Source organism: Leptonotus elevatus, chromosome 7 (assembly GCF_054856555.1).
Source record: "Leptonotus elevatus isolate MCC_2025b chromosome 7, RoL_Lele_1.0, whole genome shotgun sequence".
Taxonomy (NCBI): Eukaryota; Metazoa; Chordata; class Actinopteri; order Syngnathiformes; family Syngnathidae; genus Leptonotus; species Leptonotus elevatus.
The window spans coordinates 25,914,000-25,938,509 of NC_141245.1; the positions used below are offsets into that span (position 1 = coordinate 25,914,000).

Genomic DNA, 24,510 nt, shown 5'->3' on the forward strand with positions numbered 1-24,510 from the left:
TATTAAAAGACGGGCGTTAAATCCGTCATTAAAGGGCGAGTTAAAGACTGTAATTGGTGAGCTCAATACTGTTAAAAAAGAGAGCGTCTCGACGTTTGTTATTGTTGCTGACACATCGGGTAGCGACGCTTGTGACACTAAAACCTGTTGGCGACAATTTTATTGTACGTAATTGAGTGGGTCTATTAGAGAAAGATTACAATTTAAGATGAGACTTTCTTTGGGGTTTTCTTCAATACAACAGGATTCTATTTCATGAATATGTAACTTATTTTGAAATATCTCTAAAATAAAAAAAAAATAAAAAAATGTAAACTCATTCTCTCCCAGCCATTTTCCCTGAAGCAACCCCCTTCGCTCCCGGCTGTTTGACTGGTTTTGGACTGATTTTGCAAGGCCCACAGAATATTGTGTTCTATTGCTATAGAAACTAAGAAAGATTCTCTCCTTTCATCAGGAAAAAAACGTTTCCGTTATTTTGCAGCAATTAGCATTAGAATGTAGCAAAGTTTCCTCATTATTCCCAAATCTGTTGAAAACAGCTTGTTTTACCATGGTCCTGGTTGACCTCTTATACTCTGCTGCCACCTGTTGGCAGTTTTTTTTAATTACTACATTTCAGAGGCTGTATCAAAACAACATGGGCGACGTATTTATACATTTTTGGGAGCCAATGAGTTTTTAATTTTCAATTTCATTCAGAAAATCTGTATTGTATTTTTTTTTTCCTTACGACCTTTTGCAAAAGTGACTTTTCCTCAAAAAAAAAGACTTCTGCTCCAAATATGAATTTTCATGACTTTTTAAAACAAAAAAATTCAATAAATCTAGTTGGTTTTTTTATCACCTTAAAAATATCCACTTTTCTTTTGATAAAATTGGACTTCTTTTCTATAATGATTGTCTTTTTTTGTCTTGAAAACAAAACTTGTTTTCACTGATAGACACTCTTCTTCGCACAAGCATCACAATTCCAATGCAATAAAAAAGCGGCAAAATATATGAATTATGCATTTATCCTACAGGTGGATTTATGTTTATGAGAACGTTGCGTGCCAGATCATAAATAAGCCATCTCGAAAATCCATCTTTCTGCTTGGAGAGCCCGCAAAAGTCATGAAGGCGAAATTCAAGCGTGTGGCCTTGAATCCAAATGTCCTGCGCCCGACTTGCGACCCGCCCGCCCGCCGAGTGTCGCTTTCACCGTGCTGAAACATCAAGTCGGCACTTTGGCCTCACAGGAAGTCCAAGTCAGCACGCTAGCTAAGCAAAGACGTTAGCCGTTAGCCCACCCAGTTTGGGCACAAACTCAAACCACAGCAATGCAACTTTTAACTTGAAGAAATGTGGCCTAAACAACACATCAAGTTGATGATTGGGTGGTAAAAGGCACATTTGTATGTGCTATTATTAGCAATTATTCACAAATCTAAACTAAGATTTGTCAGAAAAAAAGTCATAGTAAAGTTTAAACGTATCGGGTTAACATGAAGGTTTTTTGGGTATATTTACAAAAAGTAAAAGTCCTCCAAAATAAAATAAAGGCAAATAATTCTATCAAAATAAGTTATATTATTTAATTAAAGAAAAAATGTGGATATATTTTAAAATGTATATTCTAAAAAGTCAAATTTTCCCCCCAAGATAAAGAAATACAAATATGTAAATAGAAATTAATAAATAATATTTATAAATATTTTTAAGAATAAAGTTGATTGATATTCTAGATTTATATTTTAATATTTTTAGTGAGAAAAAAGTGGTATATTTTCAGTATACAAATCCCTTCTTTTTTTTTTATGTTTCTGAAAAAAATTATGAATAATCATGTCCAAAGTCGCACAAGCAAATGAACCTTACAGCCGATGCTCTCTGTAGGCGTAAGAAGCAGGATTCAAGAGGATTTGACATTCACTAATCTTCAGCAAAATCGAGCTAATATACTTCCTGTTTTCATTCTTCTTCTTTGAAACATACAGTGTCGAACAAAATAAAGGCGCCACCATCTAGTGGGTCACAGTATAATTACACCTAAAAATAAACGGGAGGCAAAAAAAAACACAGTTATGAACTATACAAAAAAAAAATCCACAACAAACCCGATAATGTGAATACGCACGCAATTAAGAATCATACTTGGGTCGAGCTGCGGATCCCACTCGGGCTGCTCATCGTCCGACCTCCTCCTTATCTTTTTGTGCAACGCGGCCAAAATGAGGCGGCAGGTATTCAGCCGATGATGTGACACATGACAAACATATCGATCGCACGATCAATAAGCAATCACCATCGACAAAAGAAAGAGCGGCAGTGGCGTGAACGTGATGGGAAGCAGGATGGCGGCGGCAGTCGCTGCTCGTTCCTCAAAGTGCGGCCATCAAGCGTACTCGGGCGTGGGAAGCCGTGACTTATGTTATTGCCACGCCAATAAAGCGGCCATGAAGGGGGCGCTAATAAGGACACGGCACCGTGCAGGCGGTGCCCTAACATCATCATATATATAAATAATAAATTTAGCATGTCCTGGTGTTGACACGGAAGCTGCGGCGCTCCCTTCATCTTTCCAAGGGCCGCGCGGCCGACCGCCGTCTTCCCGCCACCCTTGAGCCACCGTAACGGGCGAGCGTGACGGGCACCCGGCCGTCGGTGACTGATCACCCGGCTCCCTCGTCAGCGCTTTGCCGTCATTATCCCGTGGGCGGGGGGCGGCCATAAAAGCCAATGTCACCCGGCTCCTTTTTGTCCCCGCCATCAATTTGCCGCCTGTGTACTTTGCTTCCACTTGATAATTCTCGTCTTCCCGTGCCGTCATTAGCGCTTCAAAGTCATTTGAATACATTTGGCTTTAAGTGTGCAGTCATTAGTCGTTATGCTTTTGGCTACATGCTAAGTACGTTAGCATCTGTTTTGCTACATTAATGGATTGCTTAATTGTACTACTTCTACGAGCACCGCGTGTGACTCAGTAAGACATTTTTTGTAGCGGATAAAGAAGAATATATGTTTGTATATATATATATATGAGTATTGTTATATTATACATATGCATGCTTAAATCTCCATTTCTTAAAGGGTTCTAAAGCCGCAACTATCAATGATAACTGTTAGCATGTTAATGGCAGTTTGTTAGCATGAAGCTGCACAGACTTTCCTAAGGTAACAACATGTGTCTTTGTTTTATATTTCCAATATAGAGTGGCAGGAAAGCAAGCCTTTTTTTGATGACTTGCAAAATTGCTACCATCACTCAGTTGGGTCAAACAGATTGATACCCCAGATTGGGTCAAAAAGGGACCAACACAACTTTTTGGGTTATTCATTTACCTCAAAAAGTTGGGTCAAAAAAGAATCCATGAAACAACCGCCAAAAAATTGGGTTGTTTTGCACAACCAACACAGATGACTCGACCCCTCCCCCCACCCAAAATTGGGTTGTGTTGCCATTTAATCATTTGACCCAGGTTTTGGGGTAAATAAATAAATAACCAAAAAAGTTGGGTTATTTAATTATTTGGGTAACCCAAAAAGTTGGGTTACTTAAGTTGTCGGGATAAATTAATAACCTGAAAAGTTGGGTTATTTAATTATTTAGGTAAAATAACCCAACTTTTCAGGTTATTTATGTTTTGGGGATAAATAGTGGGGTTAATTTTGGGGGGTAAATAAATAGATAGATAGATAGAGAGAGAGAGAGAGAGAGAGAGAGAGAGAGAGAGAGAGAGAGAGAATCAGCAGAATGACAGCTCAAATCTCTAAAACCTTGGAAGTTGGGTCACTCGTATCTCAAGGCACCAATGCAATTATTTGAGCACTCAGACCAGAACCCATGTCACATTTCATTTCCTATTCTGTGGTTTACAGAACATTACATGACTGGCGCACTTCTTTCCCACGCAGCGTTCAAGGACTTTAGTAGCATTCCTCTTCACAGCCTCCAACGTATTTGAAAAATGTTTTGTCATTTCCCATCTTCCCTCTCTGGCCATTCAATTGAAGCAGGAACAGGAACATTCCTCAACTGCGCTAATCTCCCGATGTCCAGCCCAACACATTGCTTATCCAAAGCGAGACACGCGCAGAGGTAGACGAGATTAGGACGGTGGCAACATTAAGACCAGATAAGAGAAACTCATAAAATGGTCGCATTTCATTTCCTAAAAATCAAATAAGTAAAAAAAAACACAAAAAAAAAACCACACAATATATTCCCGACTCCTATCAGACATGCCTGTTGAGTTACGACGGCGTTATCGTTCCCGGCAAATTGAAAAGGAAGCCGGCGGTAAGCAGAAAGGCGGGCAGGGCCCGGCCAGGAGAGAAGGATGTTTAAGTTAGCGCTACCTGCTCCATAATTTAACACGCCTCCCGTCCCGCGATGCTTCTGACCCGCTGCCTTTGCAAGCGCCGCTCGCATGAATATTTCACAGCGCAAACACGCGTGGCACGCGTCTCTGGAAAAGTTCGCCGGCAATCTTACGCGCAGAAGGACTCAGGAAGATTGTTGGAATCATACGAGCAGAAAAAGCTCCGAGATATTGATATTTTGACAACGTGCACGTATATTGTGCATGACCTTTTTTTTATGAAACAACCGAGTTGGAAAGTTCTCACAAATGTGGGCAAGCACGCCAGAAAAAGAAAAAAAATACTGATGATACTGTTTTTTTGTGTGTGTGTTTTTCTTTTTTTTTCAACCAGGCCCACATTAAGTGCATTTCCTGGTTTTATATATCATCATTTATTACTTTCCGTCATGTTTCAGTTCTGCGGGGGTTGCGTTTTTGTTTGTCATGGGTGTTCTTGTTTTTTTTTTTGTCTGTGGTTTGTGTTTTTAGTCTTGTGTTCCTGGTTTCTTCCCTTGTCTCGTTATGGCTAATCACATCCACCTGTGTCTGTCTTCCCTTCCCCGGGTGCATCTCATTAGTGTTCGTGTATTTAGTCTGTTGTGTTTGTCCAATCAGTGTGTGTGTGTGCATTGCCTATGTTAGGTGTGGAAGTTGGTGCGTCAGGTCGTCGTCACAGCCAAGTCGTCACCGTCGCAGCCAAGTCGTCACCGTCACAGTCACAGCCAAGTCGTCACAGCCACAGTCAAGTCGTCACAGCCAAGTCGCCGCCGCCCCAGTCAAGTCATCATCACCACAGCCAAGTCGTCACCGTCACAGTCAAGTCATCATCGTCACAGTCACAGCCAAGTCGTCACCGTCACAGTCAAGTCTTCATCGTCACAGCCAGGTCGTCCCCGTCACAGTCAAGTCATCATCGTCACAGCCAGGTCGTCCCCGTCACAGCCAAGTCATCATCGTCAGGCTAGGTCAAGTCACTCCCCAGCAAGTCAAGTCAAGGCAAATCAGGTCCAGTCATGGCGACCAGTCTACTCACGTCCTGTCCAGTCATGATTGTCTGCTCACCTTTCTCACTACGGTTAATAAAAGTAGCAGTCATTGCACTTGTTTCCCGTTTCCCAGCATTTGGGTCCGCCATCCCTCGTCCACTCACGTTAATGTATTACCTGGTTTTCTTTAGCATCTCATACACAGACTCGAATGGATGAAATAATGAAGCATATAGTCTTAACCTCATAAAAAAGAAATATCCACACTCTCCACTCACCAGCATATACTGTAGATAATGTGATTTAAAGCAATACTTAACAACATTCAAAATGATATATTTCGGCCCATCAGCGGATGAAAGAAGAGACTCTAATCTTTCCTTTGGTAGGTTTCATGTTTTTATGGCAATAGAACACAATATTCTGTCCAAATCCAGTAAAACAGCCGGGAGGAAAGGGGGTTGCTTCAGTCAAAATGGCTGCCAGTGAATGAGTTAATTGACTTACTTAATTACTTGAATGAATGACTATTTTGTTGTTGTTGACAAACTTCTGCTGCACACTTTGGACCAAAAGACTTTTATCACCAAAACAAAGCTTGCAGAAACAGAATGTGATGACGCAAGAAAAAATGGATTACTCAAACTCAAAAGGGCCTTCATCGGGGTTAGCCTCACGTTGCTAGCTTTTGCTAGCTCGATCATGCTAACCTTAGATTGATACCAGCGGCAGTTTTATTATGTCCAATATTCGAGGGCAACAACAGCATCCCGAAAATGTTACGTTAGGCTGCGCCCGCTAGCAAAAATGTTGCTCCGGAGCCGTTTTATGAGTTGGAAAGTGTTGCAAAATCTACCCGCATTGCCTGCTTTTAGTAATCGTCCTCCTCATCCATCCTCGTGTAGAATCTGAATGCGTGTCACATCCGACATAGGAAGGACAAAAAAAAAAAAAGAATCAAGCAAAGCAAGAAAAGTGAGCAGGAGAAGATCTCTCAGTGGGCTTGAAAGACAATTTGATGGCGAACGTGATGCGGGCGGCGCCGGCGGAATCCACCACGTAAACACTTCAGCTTAACGAGACAATCAAGGCCAAGGCAAACGTTTGCTCCCGCGCGTCGGAGAGGAAATTTGCATGTCATTCCACCGGCTTTGTCCTGCCGCGGACAGACGGACGCCTTTCGCATCAATAAGGAACGATACTTCCTCTCTCGGGGATTTTTCAAGGGTTTGGACCCAAAAAACAACAACAATAATAATAAAATCGATTGCATCTAGTGACAGTTCTAAAAATAACGAGCAAAGAGGAGCAATCAAATGAATATGATGCGTGACATATTTAGCATGTTCTATTTTTTTGACTCTCAGGATTATTTGGAGTCCTTCTCTTTATTTCCATTGTGCAAAGTTGTAGTTAGCAGGAAGCAAGAGTGAGAGGAGCCACATGCAATACACTTGAATCGAATCATTGATCGTAATGAAGGGAAACGTTAAGCGCTATAGGACATGGACGGATGAAGAGACGGACGGACATACGGACAGTAGACTCATCCGCACCTTAGACGTTCAACTGCTTGAGCTACAGCTGGTACGAATGCTAGGGCAAGATCTAACGATTATTTTAATAATAGATTCATTGGATTGAAATATATGTTCTAATTTTCAACCCTTACAACAACAAAAAATGTTTTTTTTTCAAATTGACATTGCAGAAAATGCTAAAAAAAAAAAAATTTATGATTCGGTTACCAGTCTGAAAATATTGATCGTTTTCAAAAGTAAGAGCAGACATTTATAAATGTCTTATTTTGATTCAACACAATGATAATAAATCTGCTTTCATTCTGAGAATATTTACCGTCGAATCGAAATTCAGAAAATCTGGGCAATATTAGTTCTCTAAACGATTAACGGATTATCAAAAATATTTAGCAATTGATTTGATAATGGATTCGTTATCAATTAATTGTTGCACTTCTTATGAATACACTATTTATTTATTTTTAACCTATCATTGGAAGGGAGATCTGTCACTCAACAGGAAACTTTGTCAATCAAAAGAGGAAGTGGAAGAGGATTGCAAATACTGTACTCTGAAAAAACTCGTCCTTTCTTGCAGATTTGACTTCATGAACGAGGTTCTTTTGGCTAATTGGCGTATTTTCACGTGACAGAAGGATGGAGGTCAAAGGCCGTTCGGATGCAAATCTACTCAAAAAGGCTTTCTGCTTCATCTTAAGGTCCAATTGAATTTGAGCTTCCAAGCCCCTAAGCACTATTTTTATTCCATGTGCGTATTCTTAAAGGGCCTTTTTATGAAGCCCTCAATTGTGAGCTCCGTTTCCACGTTTCCCATTCGAGATATTGGAGATGATCCGTCTATTCTGGCAAGTGGCCGCTTTTAAATGGAAGCTATTTAAGCGCTTTCATCTTGTCAATCAGTCTGAAGGGTCCGTCCGTAATTGTCCACGCCGCCTCGCTCGCTCGCCCGGTGTGCGCCGTCCGGCATTTTTGCATGTGAAAGGACGGTTGAGAGGCAGCGTGAGCGCTGAGTGAATGCCAAAAACACACACACACACACAAAAACATCCTTTGTCTCTGTCCCAGTGGCGTCAGTCAATGACAAAAAGCAGGAAAATGAGGGTCAAGTCAGAAGGTGTGGCGGTAGATAAATCCTCCCAAAATCAGCAAAAAATCAGGAGACCACATTTTAGGTTCAATGCCAGTCAAGTCAAGTCAACTTTATTGATATAACTCAATCATAGCAAACCACCACCAGTGATAGATTATAACCCCCCCCTCCCAACCTATTTGACTACCTGCCCCCTCCAGAATAATATAATATAATATAATATAATATAATATAATAAATGGCTGCATCATCTTCCCAAACTCTTTTTCAAAGGTTTTAGTGCCACAAATGATACGCTAAATAAAATGATGAGCTGACTAATTGTTGTAAATTCAATTGTTGGAAATTAAACTGCATGCAAACGAACTTCTTGGCTGACCATTTGAGCAAAACAGGCTTGCCTAAATGTAACAAACTATTTTCATTCGTTTTGTCTCAAAACAAACTTTTAATCTTGAGGCAACTTAATGCTGCACGGCTCCCAGGAAATGACAAAGAGGCGGAGTTTTACAACATTTTTACACAGTTAACAGAATTGCTCTCAAAGATTTTTTTTTAGGGGGGGGGGTACTTTAAATCAGTTAATAAGGCATAAAACTAACATGATGTGGATACAGACCAATATAATTGATTTGTGGAAAAATATTAAATTGACCATATTTGGACATATAAGGTTTTTTTACAACAGTATTTGTAAATTTTCGTTGTGTAGGGGGGGGGTTACTTTTTATTGTACTATGGATGTTTTAATTGTTTAATTGCAGCTTGAGATACATTTTAATGTATGAAAGGTTCTATATAAATAAAGTTTGATTGATTGAAGTTACATATACACAGTTTTGTGTATAATATATATTTTTGTGTGACATTATTTCATTGAGTGAGTTGCCATGTACTACTGGGGGGGTCTGTTTACTACACTTTGAAAACTGTTGCCCAACAGAGGTGGCAAATCCTGGTCCAGAAAGTAAAAACCCTGCCACAGTTTGGCTTTAGCCCCAGGTGCTAGCTAGCTAGCTTCTTAGCTAGCTCTTTACCTGCTAGGCAGCTAGCTAGCTAGCACGATAATAATAATAATAATAATTCTAAAAATGTGTTGACGAATCTCTGCGACTTCCACTTCGATGCTCATGCTCAGTCAAGACTTATCACTACAACATACTTCCTTGACACCAATTGGATGCATTGTGTGCGTGCGATGAAAATGCGGCAACACAATTGCTCTTTAATGGAGAGCGGGATGTGAAGAGAAATTCATTTGTGGGATGACACCGCTGCTGCAGTCCCACAGCACAAAGCCCTCCAGAGGGATGCTCAGGTGTGTGCGTGTGCGTGTGCGTGCGTGTGCGGGAGCGGGGGGGCCGACTGAATGAGAATCAGGGTTAAGAGATACAGAGGTGCCCGTGTGGCGTCTCTATGGAAATCAATAAGCTGAGGCGGGGCGGGCGGGCGCCGACAGCGCAGCATTTCAATTTAAATGTCATTCCTTGCATTTAAGAGCAATAATGTCACATTTAATGGCATTATTCACTGTTTTATTCATGCAAGGACTGAAAACAGAAAGGAAAATGATTACACGTTTTCAAATTCAAGGGATAGACCGATGAACTTTGCGAGAAAACGGCTTGAAAATATTATTAATATCAGATTTGGGTGCTACTTTTAGAGGCTTTTTTGTTGGCCTGCTGTTTTACCTTCTTGTCAACAACCCGCCCACCACATTAAACAAACCAGTGATTTAAAAAAAAAAAAAACACACACACACACACACACACACAAAAAAGCACAAGTAGGAGCATCAGGCTGAAGGTGAAATCGCATTTGATGCACGTGAAGCTTTTTTTTTCTTTTTTCGTTTTTCCATTTCAGGCCATCCGGTTTCAAGCCTTCAAGCAAAATATAAAAAAGGAAAAAACAACAAAAGTAAGAAGAGCGAGCGCACCAGCAGAGACATCCTTGGACACACCGAGTTGTGTTGGAATAAAAAGCAGCAGGACGACGCTAATAAAAATAAAGAAAGAAAGAAACAGCCACACGCTCCCGCAGTGGATTCCGCATCATTAAATGGTGGCCTGGGGGCGGATGGAGTGTGATGAGGAAGTGTGGCCCCTCCGTGTAATTAAATGGCGACAGGCTGGAGGACGATAAGAGACCCCCATCACGCCCTCCCCTCCCGGGAAATTGTTGGAAGCTATAAACAATAGGATTATTGGTGGGCAAAGCCACATTTTCTGCCAAAACAAGGTCGGCTGACAGATTTCTTGTTTTGGAATGGAAAAAGCGAGCCTTGGCTGTGACGACATCTGAGGTCTCGTCTCCGGTGGGACGTGCCCAGGACGCCTTACCAGGGGGGGGGGCATCCAAGATGCATTCTAATAGGATGCGACGACCGAGCTTCTCACACCGTCACCGAGGGAGACGACAAGCTACCCATTTTCCTGCTGAGGTCCACGGGTCTCAGATTTGGAAGGCGGACTCTGGTCCCGGACACTTCACGCTTGGAAGTTGAAGATCTGAGTAGATCAGGCCACCAAACCAGACCACCCCAGCGACCCTGAGAAATTTCATCCTTAAACTAGACCTACAGTATATCAGAAGTGGGGTTTTCCATCCACCCATTTTTTTTTCCAATTAATTCGAAAACTAAATGGGAACGGTAGAAATTCAAAAAAGGGCCCAAAATTCGCAAAATACTTTTTATGCTTGGAAAGGGTGGATATAGAAGCGTGTAGAAAAAAAGAAAATGTTAATTTTGGCTATGGAAACACACGCCGCACGTTTTGACCGGATATGACGTCACACGTACGTTTGTAGTCCCAAAGCAGTGGCAGATGATAAAGTCAGGTATGTTTGGGGGGGGGGGGGGACCAAACAGAAACCTTTTTAGATGGAAAACCGCAAATAAACGCTAAGGTTTTATCAAAAGCAAACTCATACAATGCCATTGCGCGGCACAGTCGCTTCCTGTTCTTCCTCTTCTTCTTTTAAATTACTGGTGGATCACATTCTATGGTGTATATCGCCACCTACAGCAGCGGAGTCCCCTCTCAATATTCACCAAAAAAAGAACAGCCGGAAACGGGAATAAGTCGCATGCCCGCTTAGCGCGTTTTCAGCAAGTTTGCTTAAAAAATTCAAAACAATTGGATGGAAACCCCACTCGAGTTCCAATAGCCCCCCCGTAGCCCCCACAAATGACCTCCTCAACTTGAGAAGTCTGTAAGCAAGAACCCAAGAAACGGATCTCCTCAGAATCAGAGGACCAAGTTGTCAGAGTTGGAGGTATACCGAGTTGCGAATGATGTCTTGGCAAAACCTTCAGAACCACATGAAGGTTGAGACTAGCAAGTCGGACCCCAGAACTGGCGACAATGCAACCAAACTCCAACCCAGGTCATATAAGAGATCGATCAGCCCACATCAGGGTCCCTGCAGACACCCCAAGGAAAACACTCCGCCCAATCGCATACAGGACCGAACTGAGACTGTAGGAACTAGTCCACTGTCCCACAAAAACCACGATCGGACGATCAACCGTTTGACAGACTTTGCTCTCCAGGACCCCCAGAACGGATCTCACCAGGCAGGCTGCAGAATGTGATCCCCCCCCCCCCTTTTTCCACGCCCAGTCTACCAATCCACCTAACCCAAAAAAACTGGAGTCCCCGGACTGGACCCTGAGAAAGAGCAACCCTCCCCCGCAGACTCCTACGTTGAAGTTTCAGAGCTTTTTGCACATTGCAGTACAAAATGGAGAACATTTGGGGCCATATTTCAATTGGACGTTTTCATCTGTTAAGAGCTTTCATGCGCGTTTTGCCAAGCGGGCTGCTCGATGGAGATAAGTGCAGTCATCCCTTGAAAAAATGGCCGCAGTTGCGAACCGCCATGCCAAAAGGCCAACTTTCATGCTTCATTTTTCTGGCTTCAGCTTCAAATTGGATCAGCAGTCGCCGACCTTCAGTTCTGGCCGCGGACGCCAGCGCTGACTCGGCGAGGAGAAGCCAGCGATCGCGATGTACGAAGTCCCGTCGGAGGCAACGTGAAACGGCGGTTTAGTTGCCGTCTGATGCCGTCCAAAAGTGTCAAACGCGGTTCTGACAGAACATTTCTAAGCAAGGCGGCATATCCGGAACAGCCGCCGGCTGCGTTTGGGCAGTCGGGGTTCTAAACTTCACCTGGGCCGTCTCGCGCAATCGCTAGGCGTCATTTCAAAAGGTCAGCGCGGATCGTGTGTAATTCAAAAGCTCCGGCGGACGGCGTATTAAGCACATATTTAATTAGCCTCAGGCGAGGGTGCGAGCCCAACGCCGAGCGCCGAGCAACGCAATGCAATCTTCAGTCGCGCTAAGTAGAAGCGAGGCAGTTTGCCTTCAAGTGAATTACTTGAAAGGCTTTTTGGGAGGTATTATTATGATTTGCGCTCACCTTGACCCAAAAAAAAAAGAAAAGAAAAAAAGAAGACAGAAATTGGAATGACAAACTTGTGGGATGTTCGTGCATGAATCCACCAACTCAGCAACAGTAGCACTTTGAATAGCTTTTGATGCTAGCGAAGGCTAACGTCTCCAGTAGGAAATTTCTGATTTGATTTCAGTGGAAGGAGAACAGAAAGAAACATTTGGGTTGTAAACGTCGATGACAGTTTCAAATGAGGGTTTCGAGAATGAACTTGAACTTGAAGCTTCGGCTTCATCCCGTCAGCCCTTTTTTCTTTTCGGGTCTAATTGTACGTGAAAAGTCAATGTTGGAAATTGTCTGATGAACAAATAAAAACAAAACAAACAAACAAAATACTGTTTCAAGCGAGTGTTGGAGTTTTAAAGTTGGGCTTCAATCCAACAATAGAGTGCCAGACAAAAAGTAAAATAAATAAAATAAAGGGTTTCAAGACAACATTTTGTGTTACGGTTTTGTGCCATAGTTAGTTTTTTAGAGTAGGGTTTGAGTTTCTAAGTCAGGTTCGAGTTTCTAAGTAGTAGTTCCAAGAAAAGGTTAGTGGTTGAAATGATTATTGCAAGACAAGTCAGGCTTCATGCCAGGCGTCGGGTTTCAGTCCTAAAGAACAAGTGTTGGCATTTCAAGACAAAGTTAAGTATTCAAACGAAGGTTCTACGCCAGTGCGAGGTTTTAAGAAAAGCGGTTTGGGGTTTCAAACAAGACCTTCAAGCAAGGGTTAGGGTCTGCCCCAAAAAATGTTTGAAGCTGGGTTAGGGTTTCAAAATAGGGGTTCATGCCAGGGCTAAGTTTTCTAAGGGTTAAGATTTCTTGCCCTAATTTGAGATAAAATGTTAAACAGGTTTTCAAATTAAGGTGAAAAGCCAGGGTTCGGGTTTGAAATCAGGATTTCAAGCTTGGGTTAAGGTTTCAAAGTGACTTCGGAGTTCAAGTTGGAGTTTTAATGCGAGCGTTGCAGACAAGGTTTGGGGTTTCAACGCAAGCAGGGTTTCAATTTCAGATTCGACATAAAACACGCTGCGGTCCACGAAGCAAACCCGAACCTCAAGAGTTTACTTTATGTACAGAATATGCAAGAATGCTGACTAAGACGGTTCAAAAGGCTTCGTGCGTCTCCCAACAAGTGCAGAACATTTCAAGAGCTTTTCTAAGTGCGACGTCGTCCGGCGATGACATCATCGCATTGACCCGAAGGTGTCGCGCACTCGCCAGTCAGACGTGCCAAAGTAGGCGAAAGCAAGATGGCGGCGGTCTTACCTGCTACTAAGGGAGCCTCTTGACAGCACGCCAGCTTGAGGAGGACCATGACGAGGAGGGGCGTGGCCCCCCAGCTTGTAAAACGCATGCCGCCGCTCACTTTGACGCCATCCCGGTGCATCGGTCTGACGAGACAAAAATACACACAGTGCATCAATAATAGCAGATTTCACTGTTCGTGGATCTCACTGTGCTTCGTCTGTCCTTCCTTCCTTTAGTCTTTCCTCTGATCTCTTGAGGGAGGTCTCCCTAATCTGTTAAAATGTAGATGTTCCTAAGGTTGGTGAAAGATTGTCATTTTGTAACTCTAATTTTTTACTTTGTTTCATCTTTCTTTCCTTTGAACCTTTCTTTGGTCTCCCGACAACTTCACGACTTTGGCGGGACTCCCAAATATCCGGTTGAAGTGAAAGGGTTTGGAATTTTTAACAGGTTTCCGGTGAGTTAAAGAGCACAAACGTCAGAAGAGGGCATTTCACAAAATGTTGCTGGTCTGTCATTTGTCATTAATCAGCACCCTGGGCACCCGGGACCCCCTTCCATCATCACCAATCTGTCCTTTTTTCAAGCCGAACCAAACTGTAATCGTCAGTCCGTCATTTTATTTTTACCACATTTTCGTCATCACTTTGTAACCACTATTTTCAGACCGGCAGACACGGGTGGGCATTCCGTCTGTGCTGACGGACTGTCCCATTCGTCAGTCGTCAACAAAATGGCCGTCTTGTCTGGGACGGACTGAAAGGTCCGTTGATGCTTGACCAAGTTTGTGACGATTACATTTTTGGACGAAAAAAACACTTCCATCAGTTCTTTTGTCATTTTTTTTTTTAAAGGTTCTTGTTATTTGTCAACAAAAGGGCGTCCGTCAGTGCCAGACTGACGGACAGCCCGTCAGTACTGATGTCAGTACCTCTGCAAAACCTCTTCCAAGAAAACCTGAAGTCCATTTGTGTTCGATTCAGTGCCCTGACAATAAGATTCAAATGTATTTTTATGGTCTTTGCATCTTAACAGAATATCAGCTCGTCTCAGTCTTGGTCTCGAAACGGTCTAGACTCCCAAAAGTCTCAATCTTGTCTTGGTCTGGGGCAAGTCCTGGTGTTGGATAATGCTGTCTTGAGCACAGCACGATCCTCCGAAGACCTCCCAACCCGTTCGGATTGTAAAGAACACATTGGGTGGATATCAGAAAGGGGTCGGGAGTCTGCTGGTGCGGACGAGACGGCGGCGGCGGCGAGCAAGACCGGGCGCAATTCTGCAGACCGTCCGGGTGTGGAACAACCTGTTCACCTGCGCTTGATTGCACGCGGTCGCCTCCTCGTCCGAGTGGGCCGCCGCCGCCATCCTGCTTGGATATGCACGATGATTTTCTCATCGCAACCACTTGCCCATGCGTGACGCGCTCTCAGATTGCATATTATGCGAGATGTCGCGGCATCGCGGATATTGCGCGGATTCTATTTCCGTCGTATGAGCCCATCATGAATATTTTGAAAGAGGAGCGACGGCGTTAATGGACGAGCGCGCTGCGGACTTTTTCCTGTTGATTTTGTTGCGCTTGGCAAGATGAGTGACTGCATCCAAACGGGTCTTGAATCAAACATCGTTGGTTCCCAAGTCCAATCCTTAGGAAGGGGCCCGCTTTGGCCTCTTTGTAAAAGATGGGATGAATGCAACAAATGAAAGAAAAGTGCAAAACATATTCGCCACTTCTGCATTCTGGTATGGATTAGCCCATTGCTGTTTTTTTCTTTCATTCAACACGTTTACCTCCCACCTTATCAGTCACCGGGACCCTCCCTTTGTCCCCCGCGCTAACAAATGGAAGCTTTTTGCAAAGGCTGTCGATCTGATCCGAACCGTCGGTCAGCCATTGCCACCGAATGGCTTTCCATCCAATCACATTCACTCCAAGTGGCAGCGGAATTTTCCATTTGCGCAATTTCCCGCATTTGCATCCGAGGATGACAAGTCAAATGTTGGACGGAAAGACCTCCGGTCCAAAGACTCCATTGAGCGGAGTTATCCCGTAGTTTTCCCCGATAATCGCGGCAGATAAACACTGCGGGCCGCTGGTGCAGGCGATCAGATAAATATCCAATTACCAGGCGGGAGATGGCGGCGACAGGTCCGCCGCAGCCGTGTTTGCGTTGAAAACTCAAGTGCTCGGCGGCAAAATGAGATTTCGGGTTCGGGTCGGAAGGTTTTGGGATGGAACAATAACGACGGTGCTCCCAAACAAAACACTGTCGTTGGCCGGCAGAGGCTTTTCTCCGCTGTGTGGTCCCAGCTACATGATTCAGAGCATCCGCAGAGGTTTTTTTTTTTTTTATCCTTTTAATGCTTCTCCTTTGCCGCATTTGGTTTTGGTTTTCGTTGAACGAAGACTTAACGCCAATTGGCAGTTATGGCTTGCAATGTCAATGCAGATCTAACTTGATCATCGAAAAAACTTTATTTCAAGTTTCTTTTGAAAGAGGACCTTCATTTTCAGGAATAAAACCCGTAGCCTTGATTGAGTCGATAAGAATATTGTGTCCAATCGCTGAGTCCGAGACAAATTCAACCTTGAAAGCGTAATTTGCGCCACATTTGCCCTGCTTTGCCTTTCAAGCCCAACGCTTTTGGGCGTAAAAGGTGAGGCGGGGGCGTTTGGACGGCGTCAAAGCGGCCATCCGTCTTGCGGCGAGCGTAATCCGTGATGAATTAAAAGCCGATTATTTCCCGCGGGGACGGCGGCGGGCGGTGATGGATGAGCGCGATGCCGGGCGGCGCGCGCGGACCGACCGACCGACCGACCGGTGGCCTAAGTGGCTCGCATCGAGCGCGCAGTCTCTGACAAGTCTGGTTTTATTGGAATAAATGCCAGCCGGCGCCGAACGGGACAGATGGATGATTCTTTGATTTTGGCGACGCGCTCTTGTTACCGCGCGTTTAGCATTGACGCACACGCAAAACACGCAACATAAATCACGATGACAAACAAACACACGAAGCTCCACCAAAAGTCTAACTCTGGCTTGAAACCCAAATTTAAACATACTAACACTTGTTTGTCTCCCTGATTTGAATCCCTAGTTTTCGTTAACTAAAATAACCTTGGTTAGCTGCAGTCGCTAACAAGCGCTAGCAACACGCATATGCAATCAAACAAAGTGAGAAGTAACCAAGTTCAAATAGTTATTGTACTAACTGAGATTTGATTTGAGTTCGGTTATCCCTCGTTACATCGCGGTTGACTTTTTGCGGGTACAATAAAATCGCAGATTTTTTATTTATTTTATTGTACCGCACATCTCCACTTAAGTAAAGTTGATTTTGATTTGATAAAATATACCATTTTAATATATAGTGGTCCCTCGCTACTTTGCGGTTCTCTTATCGCGGATTCACTCTATCGTGGATTTGTATTTGGGTCCAAAAGTCATACATTGAGGGCTTTGTCTTGGGTTGTACCTCAACATTTCGCAGTCGTGGTGTGCAATAAATACAGGGCCATTATCACCGAGACCGATATTGATCCTTTTTGAAATTGATGGTATATAATTATTTTTTTTAACTAAAGGTAGCTGTATCATTGAATTGCTTATTCACAATCAATTTTCGACCTTTAAGTGTTTTTTGTTTTGTTTTTCCTTTTTAAACAAAGGAGAACATTTGGACAAAGTTTAATAGAAAATACTTTATCAATGTTTTCTTCCCCAAAAAATATTACAACCATAAGAAAATATGTTTTTACTTTCTTCAACAAAGTGCACAAAGTGATCATAGGAAAATAAATGTACACAAATATGTCATTATACACTGTTCAGAAACTACAAATTCTGCCATCATCACTTTTTCAACCTAGAGATGTTAAAGATGATCATGCAACAACAAAAAGAGCCAAACTGAAACTAAACTACGAGATCGATATTATAGTGCCAGTATCGATGCAATATCGATACTGACTCGATAATATCGATATTTGCATGGATCCGCCCGCCACGATTTGCCAGTTACAACGTGCACTTCTACCGAGGCAGAGCGCATGAAGCACATCGGCCATCTTTGTGGCCAATTAGCAATCCTGAGCTATTCCATTCCAAATAAGCACTTCCATCTAATTAGCTTGCAATGTACTCACGCTTAATTAAGAGCGGATTAAAAAAATAATAAATAAATCTGGAGATCACAAACGTTGCAGTTAATTAGAATTGTGACAGGCAGCAAGTAGCGCGTTGCTTTCGCAACAATTAAATGGCACAGATGCAAAAGTGACTTTTGAATCGGAAAAGGGAAAATGAAAGCCGGTTCACGTTTCAATATTTGTCTGCGCGGAGCGAATGTCGCCGGCGAGTTTCAGGAGTCGTGATTGGGCAGCAGGTTCCGCACTTTTTGTCTCATCGTGCCACGTTTGACAATCATCTGCTTACATGCCACACAAAAATATACGCTGACATTCCGCCTACTTTGGCACACCACGCAGTAGAGGGGGCGGGGTGAGTAGCGGCTCATTTGCATGAGCCAGGACAAAAACAAAAACTAAATGATTTCATCTTTTTTGTCCCAAACACAAATTTAAAACCCAAACAATTGTTTTTCAAAGCATTTTTCTTTCAGCAGCCATCTCGAATCAAAATGTCTTCATCATCGCTCTCTTTTTTCTTTTTCTTTTTGCGTGTGAGTTTGTGCTCTTTAATTCGCCTGAAACCTGTCATAAATCCCAGACCCTTCACCTTAACCAGATCCTTCAGAGTCCCGCCAGAGTTGTCAGGAGACCGACCAGAGGAAGGATCAAAGAAAAGAAATATGAAACAAAGTGAAATCTAGCACCAACCAAACACCACCTACAAAATGTGAATCTTTCACCAACCCCAGAAACATCTAAAATTCCAACAGATTAGAGAGACCTCAAGAGACCACAGGAAAGACTAAAGGAAGGAAGGAAGGACAGATGAGGCAGAGTGAGATCTACAAACACCAATTGTTTGACAAATAAAAACAATTCCTCTTTCTTTCTTGAAACACTGCAATGAAACAATAACTCTGCCTTTGAACCCTAACTTAAAATCATAACCCTGATCTTGAAACCAGAACTTTAAACCCTAACATTAGCTTCAAATACCATGTTGAACCCGAACTATTATTAGAAACCAAAACCCTAACTTTGGCTTGAAACCCTCATTTTAAAAAGCGGAACGCCAAGTTTGAATCCCAAACTTAAAAACCCTACCCTTGCCTTGAAACCCAACTCAGTTTTAGACCCCGTCCAGACGGAAGCAAACAAACAAACAAATCTCGTACACACGGAAGCATTTCAAGACTTGCGTGTGTCCAAAAGAAGACGCTGAGGACGTTTCACGGCTGTAATGCATATGCCAAGTCTGGAGTGGCGCTGTAGCGCAGCCACAGGGCGTTAACAGAAAGCGTAGAAGAAGAATCAGCCAAGAAGACGCACACTTTCTTGCAATCATCAGAACAAACGTGGCTTTGCAGGTAAATAAAAAGACAAAGACAGGAGAAGTGACAATGGCGGGCGATGGGAAAACCATTGTTTGCCTGAAAATGAAGACGGCTCACCCCGCAGTAGAGGGGGGCGGGGTGAGCAGCGTCTCATTTGCATGAGATGGGACCAGCTCCCCAATCTGGTCTGAAGAGGATCGTTTGATGAGAGCGCCGAGCGACTGTGATTGCGTTGCAACAATTGGTTGCTTTTGCGTTTCAAAACGCCGCCGGCTGACGTTCCTCCCACGCCAAACGTGTTATTTCCTGACGCGTCCTCCCCTCAAGCGCGAGCAGGAAAGTCAAATTGGCAATTACCGGAGGCCGCCATCCGCCGCATTGTTTGTTTAGCGCCGTAAATTGGCCCTTGCCTGATCCACCTGCAACACTTTAGCTGGAGCGTGGTGGCGCCGAGCACAGACGAGGGCGCGATATTCACGTAATCGCGCGGCAGATTTGCTTCACTCGTTTGTTGCCAGCGAGCGTCTGGAGACGATACGTTCGTTACACCGGCACGCAAACACGCTGCGCTAAACACGCACATGCACGTGCGCACACACATGCACGTGCGCACACACATGCACGAGATGAGTTGCATGGAACACAATGAAGCATATTTTACACCTATAAATCCACCAAAATGGCCTTGCACCACCACTTAGACGTGCTTTTGCGAGTCTCAAATCGAATCTACTTTCTTTTTTTTTCTTTTTTTCTTTTTCTTTTCTTCTTTCTTAAAGAGCTCAGTATTGTTCATTCGGAAATGTCATCATCATTGCTCTTTATTATTTATTTATTTTTTTTATTTTTTTTTGTGTGTGTGTGGGTGAGTATGTGTATGTGCGTGCGTGCGTGCGTGCGTGCGTGCGTGCGTGTATTTGTTAGCTCACCAGAAAACCTATTAGAAAAAATCTCATAGCGTTCACCTAAACCGAACACCAGGAGACCCGAGGAAGGACCAAAGAAAACCAAGGAAGGTGAAATCCAGCACCGACCAGACACCCCCCACCAGAACTCCTCCCCAGCCCAAGAAACATCCAGACCCCAACAAATCCAAAAATCATAAAATCGAATCCACTTTCTGTCACCAAATTGAGAGATCGGCCAGGCGTGCAGCAGACGCACAAAAAATAAAGAGATATATAAATGAGGGGTGTCGAAATGAGTGCGTTAGTTTTGAGTTCATTTAAACTTCCTTGAACGCCACTCATTTTTTTAACGCGCGATTTTTGACCTGGTCTTACTTAATTCCAGTGGCAACGCAGCACGCACGTTCGCGTCAAAATGTTGCCCAACTGCATCATCCACAAGGGGAGTTTTCGCCGATTTCCTGCAGAAACACACATTGCGTGTGCTTACCTCACGCGCGCACCCCAGCGAGTGCACTTTCCACCATTGAGATGTTAGTGGGAATGAGGGGAGCCGCTTCGATTGGCCAGGGAGTCGACTGCATGCCATCCCAGCGTAAAAAAAACAACAACTTTTTTATCTGTGCTAGACAAGCAAAATACCAAAAGAAAAAAGTGCACCCATGCGTGCACTTAGGCAGAGCTTTGTGCTAGACTTGGGCATGAAAAAAGGGTTCGAGTGCGGCCACCAGCACCGCCGGCTGCTGATCCCCCAAAACTGCTTGAGGTCATTCTAATGTGCAAACACAGTGGGGGTGGGGGGGGGGGGTTTAGAAGAGAGGGGGGGCAACCTTGACACACTCATCAGTCTTACTTACACTGCAGTCACACACACACACACACGCACACACGCACACACACACACACACACACACACACACACACACACACACACACACACACACACACACACACACACACAGGGCTATGTACACGTGGCAGTACATTAAAGAAGCTCAATGGAGCGTGAGATGGAAATATTGCAAATATGGCGGCGGGCGGGCGGGCGGGCGGGCGAGGTAACACGACAAACCAGGGTGCAGCCGTGTTTGTCCAGCTGTCAATCACACGGTGAGGCCACTCCCACGGGACACGGGGTCCAATGGGGCGATGAGGATATTATAGCTCTTTGGGAGGGGCCAGGTGTTGTTTTGAGGGCTTTTCCGTGGACACAGAAGGGAATTGATGGAAACTAGTTGGGGTTCCATCCAGCCATTTTTATTCGCATTTTCAAGAAATGCGAAAATAAAACTGAATGGAAACGCGAGAAATGTGAAAAAGGGCCCAAAATTGGCAACAAAAATAATTGATGCTGAGAGGGGGTGGATTTTGAAGCGTATCAAAAAAAGGAAAATACAAATTTAAGTAAGGTTTTTTTGATGGCTGTGTTTGAACACACACAACTTTGAAAACAGTTCGCACATGTTTTCGTGCTACATCGTTAGCATGATGCGGGCTCAAAACAGCTGGGCGATGCATTTTTTCAAAATGGTGGGCTTGGGGTCATTTGTGCCAATCGCGCAACTTCCCCCAAATTAGATTATTTACTCGATATGACTTCATTGTTGTTGTAAACTGTAGCGAAGGCTCACAAAGAAAGAGAAGATAAAAAAAGGCTGAACAGCAAAAAGAAAAGAATGAAAGAAGAAGTTCTGTATTGAATTCGTCTTCCTGTTATATAGAATTATCGTTTGTGAGACTTAAATGGTCTTTAGTTATTAATGGCACAATTTACCCCACTGAATTCGGACGAATGGCTCAACCTACCCCAAAAGTTGTGCCACAAAACCACTTTTTATTTTCTAAAGCTATATTTCTCAAACCGTTTATTGAGGATCCAACGTGATTGCTCCCACCGATGCGCAACATCCTAAACGATATGAACATATTTTAGTTTAACAAAAAATTGCCACTACTTACCCCACTCTCCCCTACGTTTATAGTCCCAAAGCAATGTCGGACGATAAAGTAAGGTATTTTTGGGGGGGGGGGGGGGGGGACAAAATAGAAATCTTTTTGGAATTAAAAAAGATGGAAAACAGCAAAGAAACGATACGGTTTATCAAGATTTTCAAAAGCAAACTCATCACACGGCGCAGTCACTTCCTGGTCTTCTTCTTCTTCTTCTTTTAAATTACTGGTGGATCACAGCTCTATGGTGTATAGCGCCACCTAGCTGCCATGGTGCTGCATTAACCTGCTAGGGAGCTAGCTAGCTAGCTAGCACCTGGGGCTAAAGCCAAACTGTGGCAGGGTTTTTACTTTCTGGACCTGGATTTGCCACCTCTGCCAGTCTTCATTTGAAACTAACCCAGTCTTTGAAACCCTAACACTGGTTTGAAACCCAAATTCTAAACCCTAATAAGAATCGCCGACTCCATCTTGAAACCCAAAATTGACACCTAAATTTGAGGCGTTAACTCCTGCAAGCCTTCCCTTGTTCATCTTAAGGTCTAAAAATCTTACGCATACCCTCTGGCTGTAAAAACCAAACCAAAACAAAAACCGAAGTGAGATCAGCGCAAACACTGCAGACATCATGACGGTAACATCTGCTTTTTGCTAGCACATCAATGCTGGGGGGTGTGGGGGGGGGGGCTCGGGGAAGAAGGGGGTGTGGTTGAGGGGAAATCTATGGAGGACCACAACTCCCCCCCGGCATGAATAACAATTTGTACCTGCAGGTAATTAAAGGGGACACACAATGTCCACCATCATCAAGCAAAGTCTCTCTCACACGCACACGCGTTGATTTTGAGTGAGAGCGCACACAAACACCGCGCATGCTTTCCAAGATTGTGTCTGTAACACTGCAACCCTCAATTTATACTACATCACTACACTATCTAGTGCCTTGACATACGAGTATAACACACACTCTTAACTCAAAACACTTGTATTCAAATCATCTTTCCCTAGTGAAATGAATGGAAATGTCATTAATTCGTTCCAGCCTCACCTCCGCTTCCCAAAAAAGTAAAGGAAAAAAAAGATGATTTAGTTTTTTAATAAGGAAAAATGGTGTTTTATCTCCGCCGGTGAATATCGGACATCAAAGCGCACAGCTGAGCATGCACAAACTTGACGCCTCGCCAGACAGAATGCTAATATCACATCTGAAAGCGGGTGACGATGACCTTGACGTACGTTTCCTTGACGCAGCCTACATGTAGCGCCAAGAAATGTGTCAGGTACAGCGGGGGGGCATCAAAAAGGTGTACGAAGGCACGGCCTGCGAATAAACACGACGGTTTCGGAAAGGACCAAAGAGAGAATCTTCAAAAAAAATCAATTAATAAAATAAGGATGAAAAACACCAGCGGGTAAACAAGTCAATGCCTCAAGTTCCCCCGCCGGGATGCAAGCTGTGTTAGGAATTTAAAAGCTGCTAAATAATGCAAGCAGCCAGAAGAAACACAAAATAATCGAGAACAAATATCTTGTCACTGAAAGTGAGAGGCTTCACTTGCAAGCGGAGCGACAAATAAAAAGTTTGGAATGGAAAGCTCAGCTCAATATTTGCCTCCGACCTGAGAATATACATAGATGATAAAAAAAAAAATGTAGTGAAGATAATGTAAGCAGTTTGGAAAATGGATGGATAATACAAATCTTTTCCCGACTAAACAAATGTACATAGTGTTGAAAGTTCTTTTAGCTTGAGCATAAAGGCCAAAATGCTAACAATAGACTTTAATTGATGGTCTTAAAAAACATCCTTTTATGTCCTCGTGTATGGTTGGTGGCATTTTTTTCTTTTGAACATTCTAAACCAAACTTGAATGAGTCATCTGGTCAAATATCCGGAGAGGCTGACGCCCGTATCTCCTTCGGCGAGCGAGCTACCGACTAAACATGAAAGTGACACCGGCCAGCTAGCCCTCGAGGCTAACAAGCTCACCGGGCTAAAGATCTCCCTTGACTATAAAACACCCCTGACCATAAATTTGAGAGCGACCGGCTCCACAGGCGACCTCCGAAACGACAATGACACACGCTAACTAGCTCCCCAGGCTAATTAGCTCCCTTGGCTAACATTGAAGCTGGCGCAATCTTTTTGAAACAGAGCTACTTCTTGGATAATGACGAATGCTGCCAGTTTGATACACACTTCTGAAATCACACTTTTTGCTAGAATTGACGATCTGTTATTAATCATTACGGTGATTCATTTATGTGAAGGCGCCGATCACATATGTTGAGGTTTTCTCAACAACTGAACCAGGAAGAAAACAAATAAGTTGCCCGGGTCCCTATCAGCCGCAAATAGCAGGGGCACATTGTATAGAATATATATTGTGGTGATACTTATTTTTATTTTGTCCTCATGAGCATACTCAGTATTGGAGTAATCCAAAAGTAACCCAAAGTAATCACATTACATTACTTTAATACTATGGTACTTGGATTACGATACTAAGTACATTTTTTTAGCAG

The 24,510-nt window shown here is 43.4% G+C and overlaps 1 protein-coding gene across 5 annotated transcripts in view; it reads right to left on the reverse strand.

Annotated features, from left to right (window-relative positions):
- The window catches only part of robo1 (roundabout, axon guidance receptor, homolog 1 (Drosophila)), a 247,561-nt gene that overhangs the window by 217,262 nt on the left and 5,789 nt on the right, over nucleotides 1–24,510 (reverse strand). For 4 of the 5 annotated variants that reach the window (XM_086080348.1, XM_086080351.1, XM_086080347.1 and 1 more), the window contains exon 2: nucleotides 13,679–13,803. In XM_086080348.1, the coding sequence (XP_085936474.1) occupies nucleotides 13,679–13,799 (121 nt within the window). In that variant the 5' untranslated portion in view covers nucleotides 13,800–13,803. Of the gene's footprint in view, nucleotides 1–13,678; nucleotides 13,804–24,510 lie in introns of those variants that run through there. The other variant, XM_086080354.1, reaches the window with a different exon arrangement.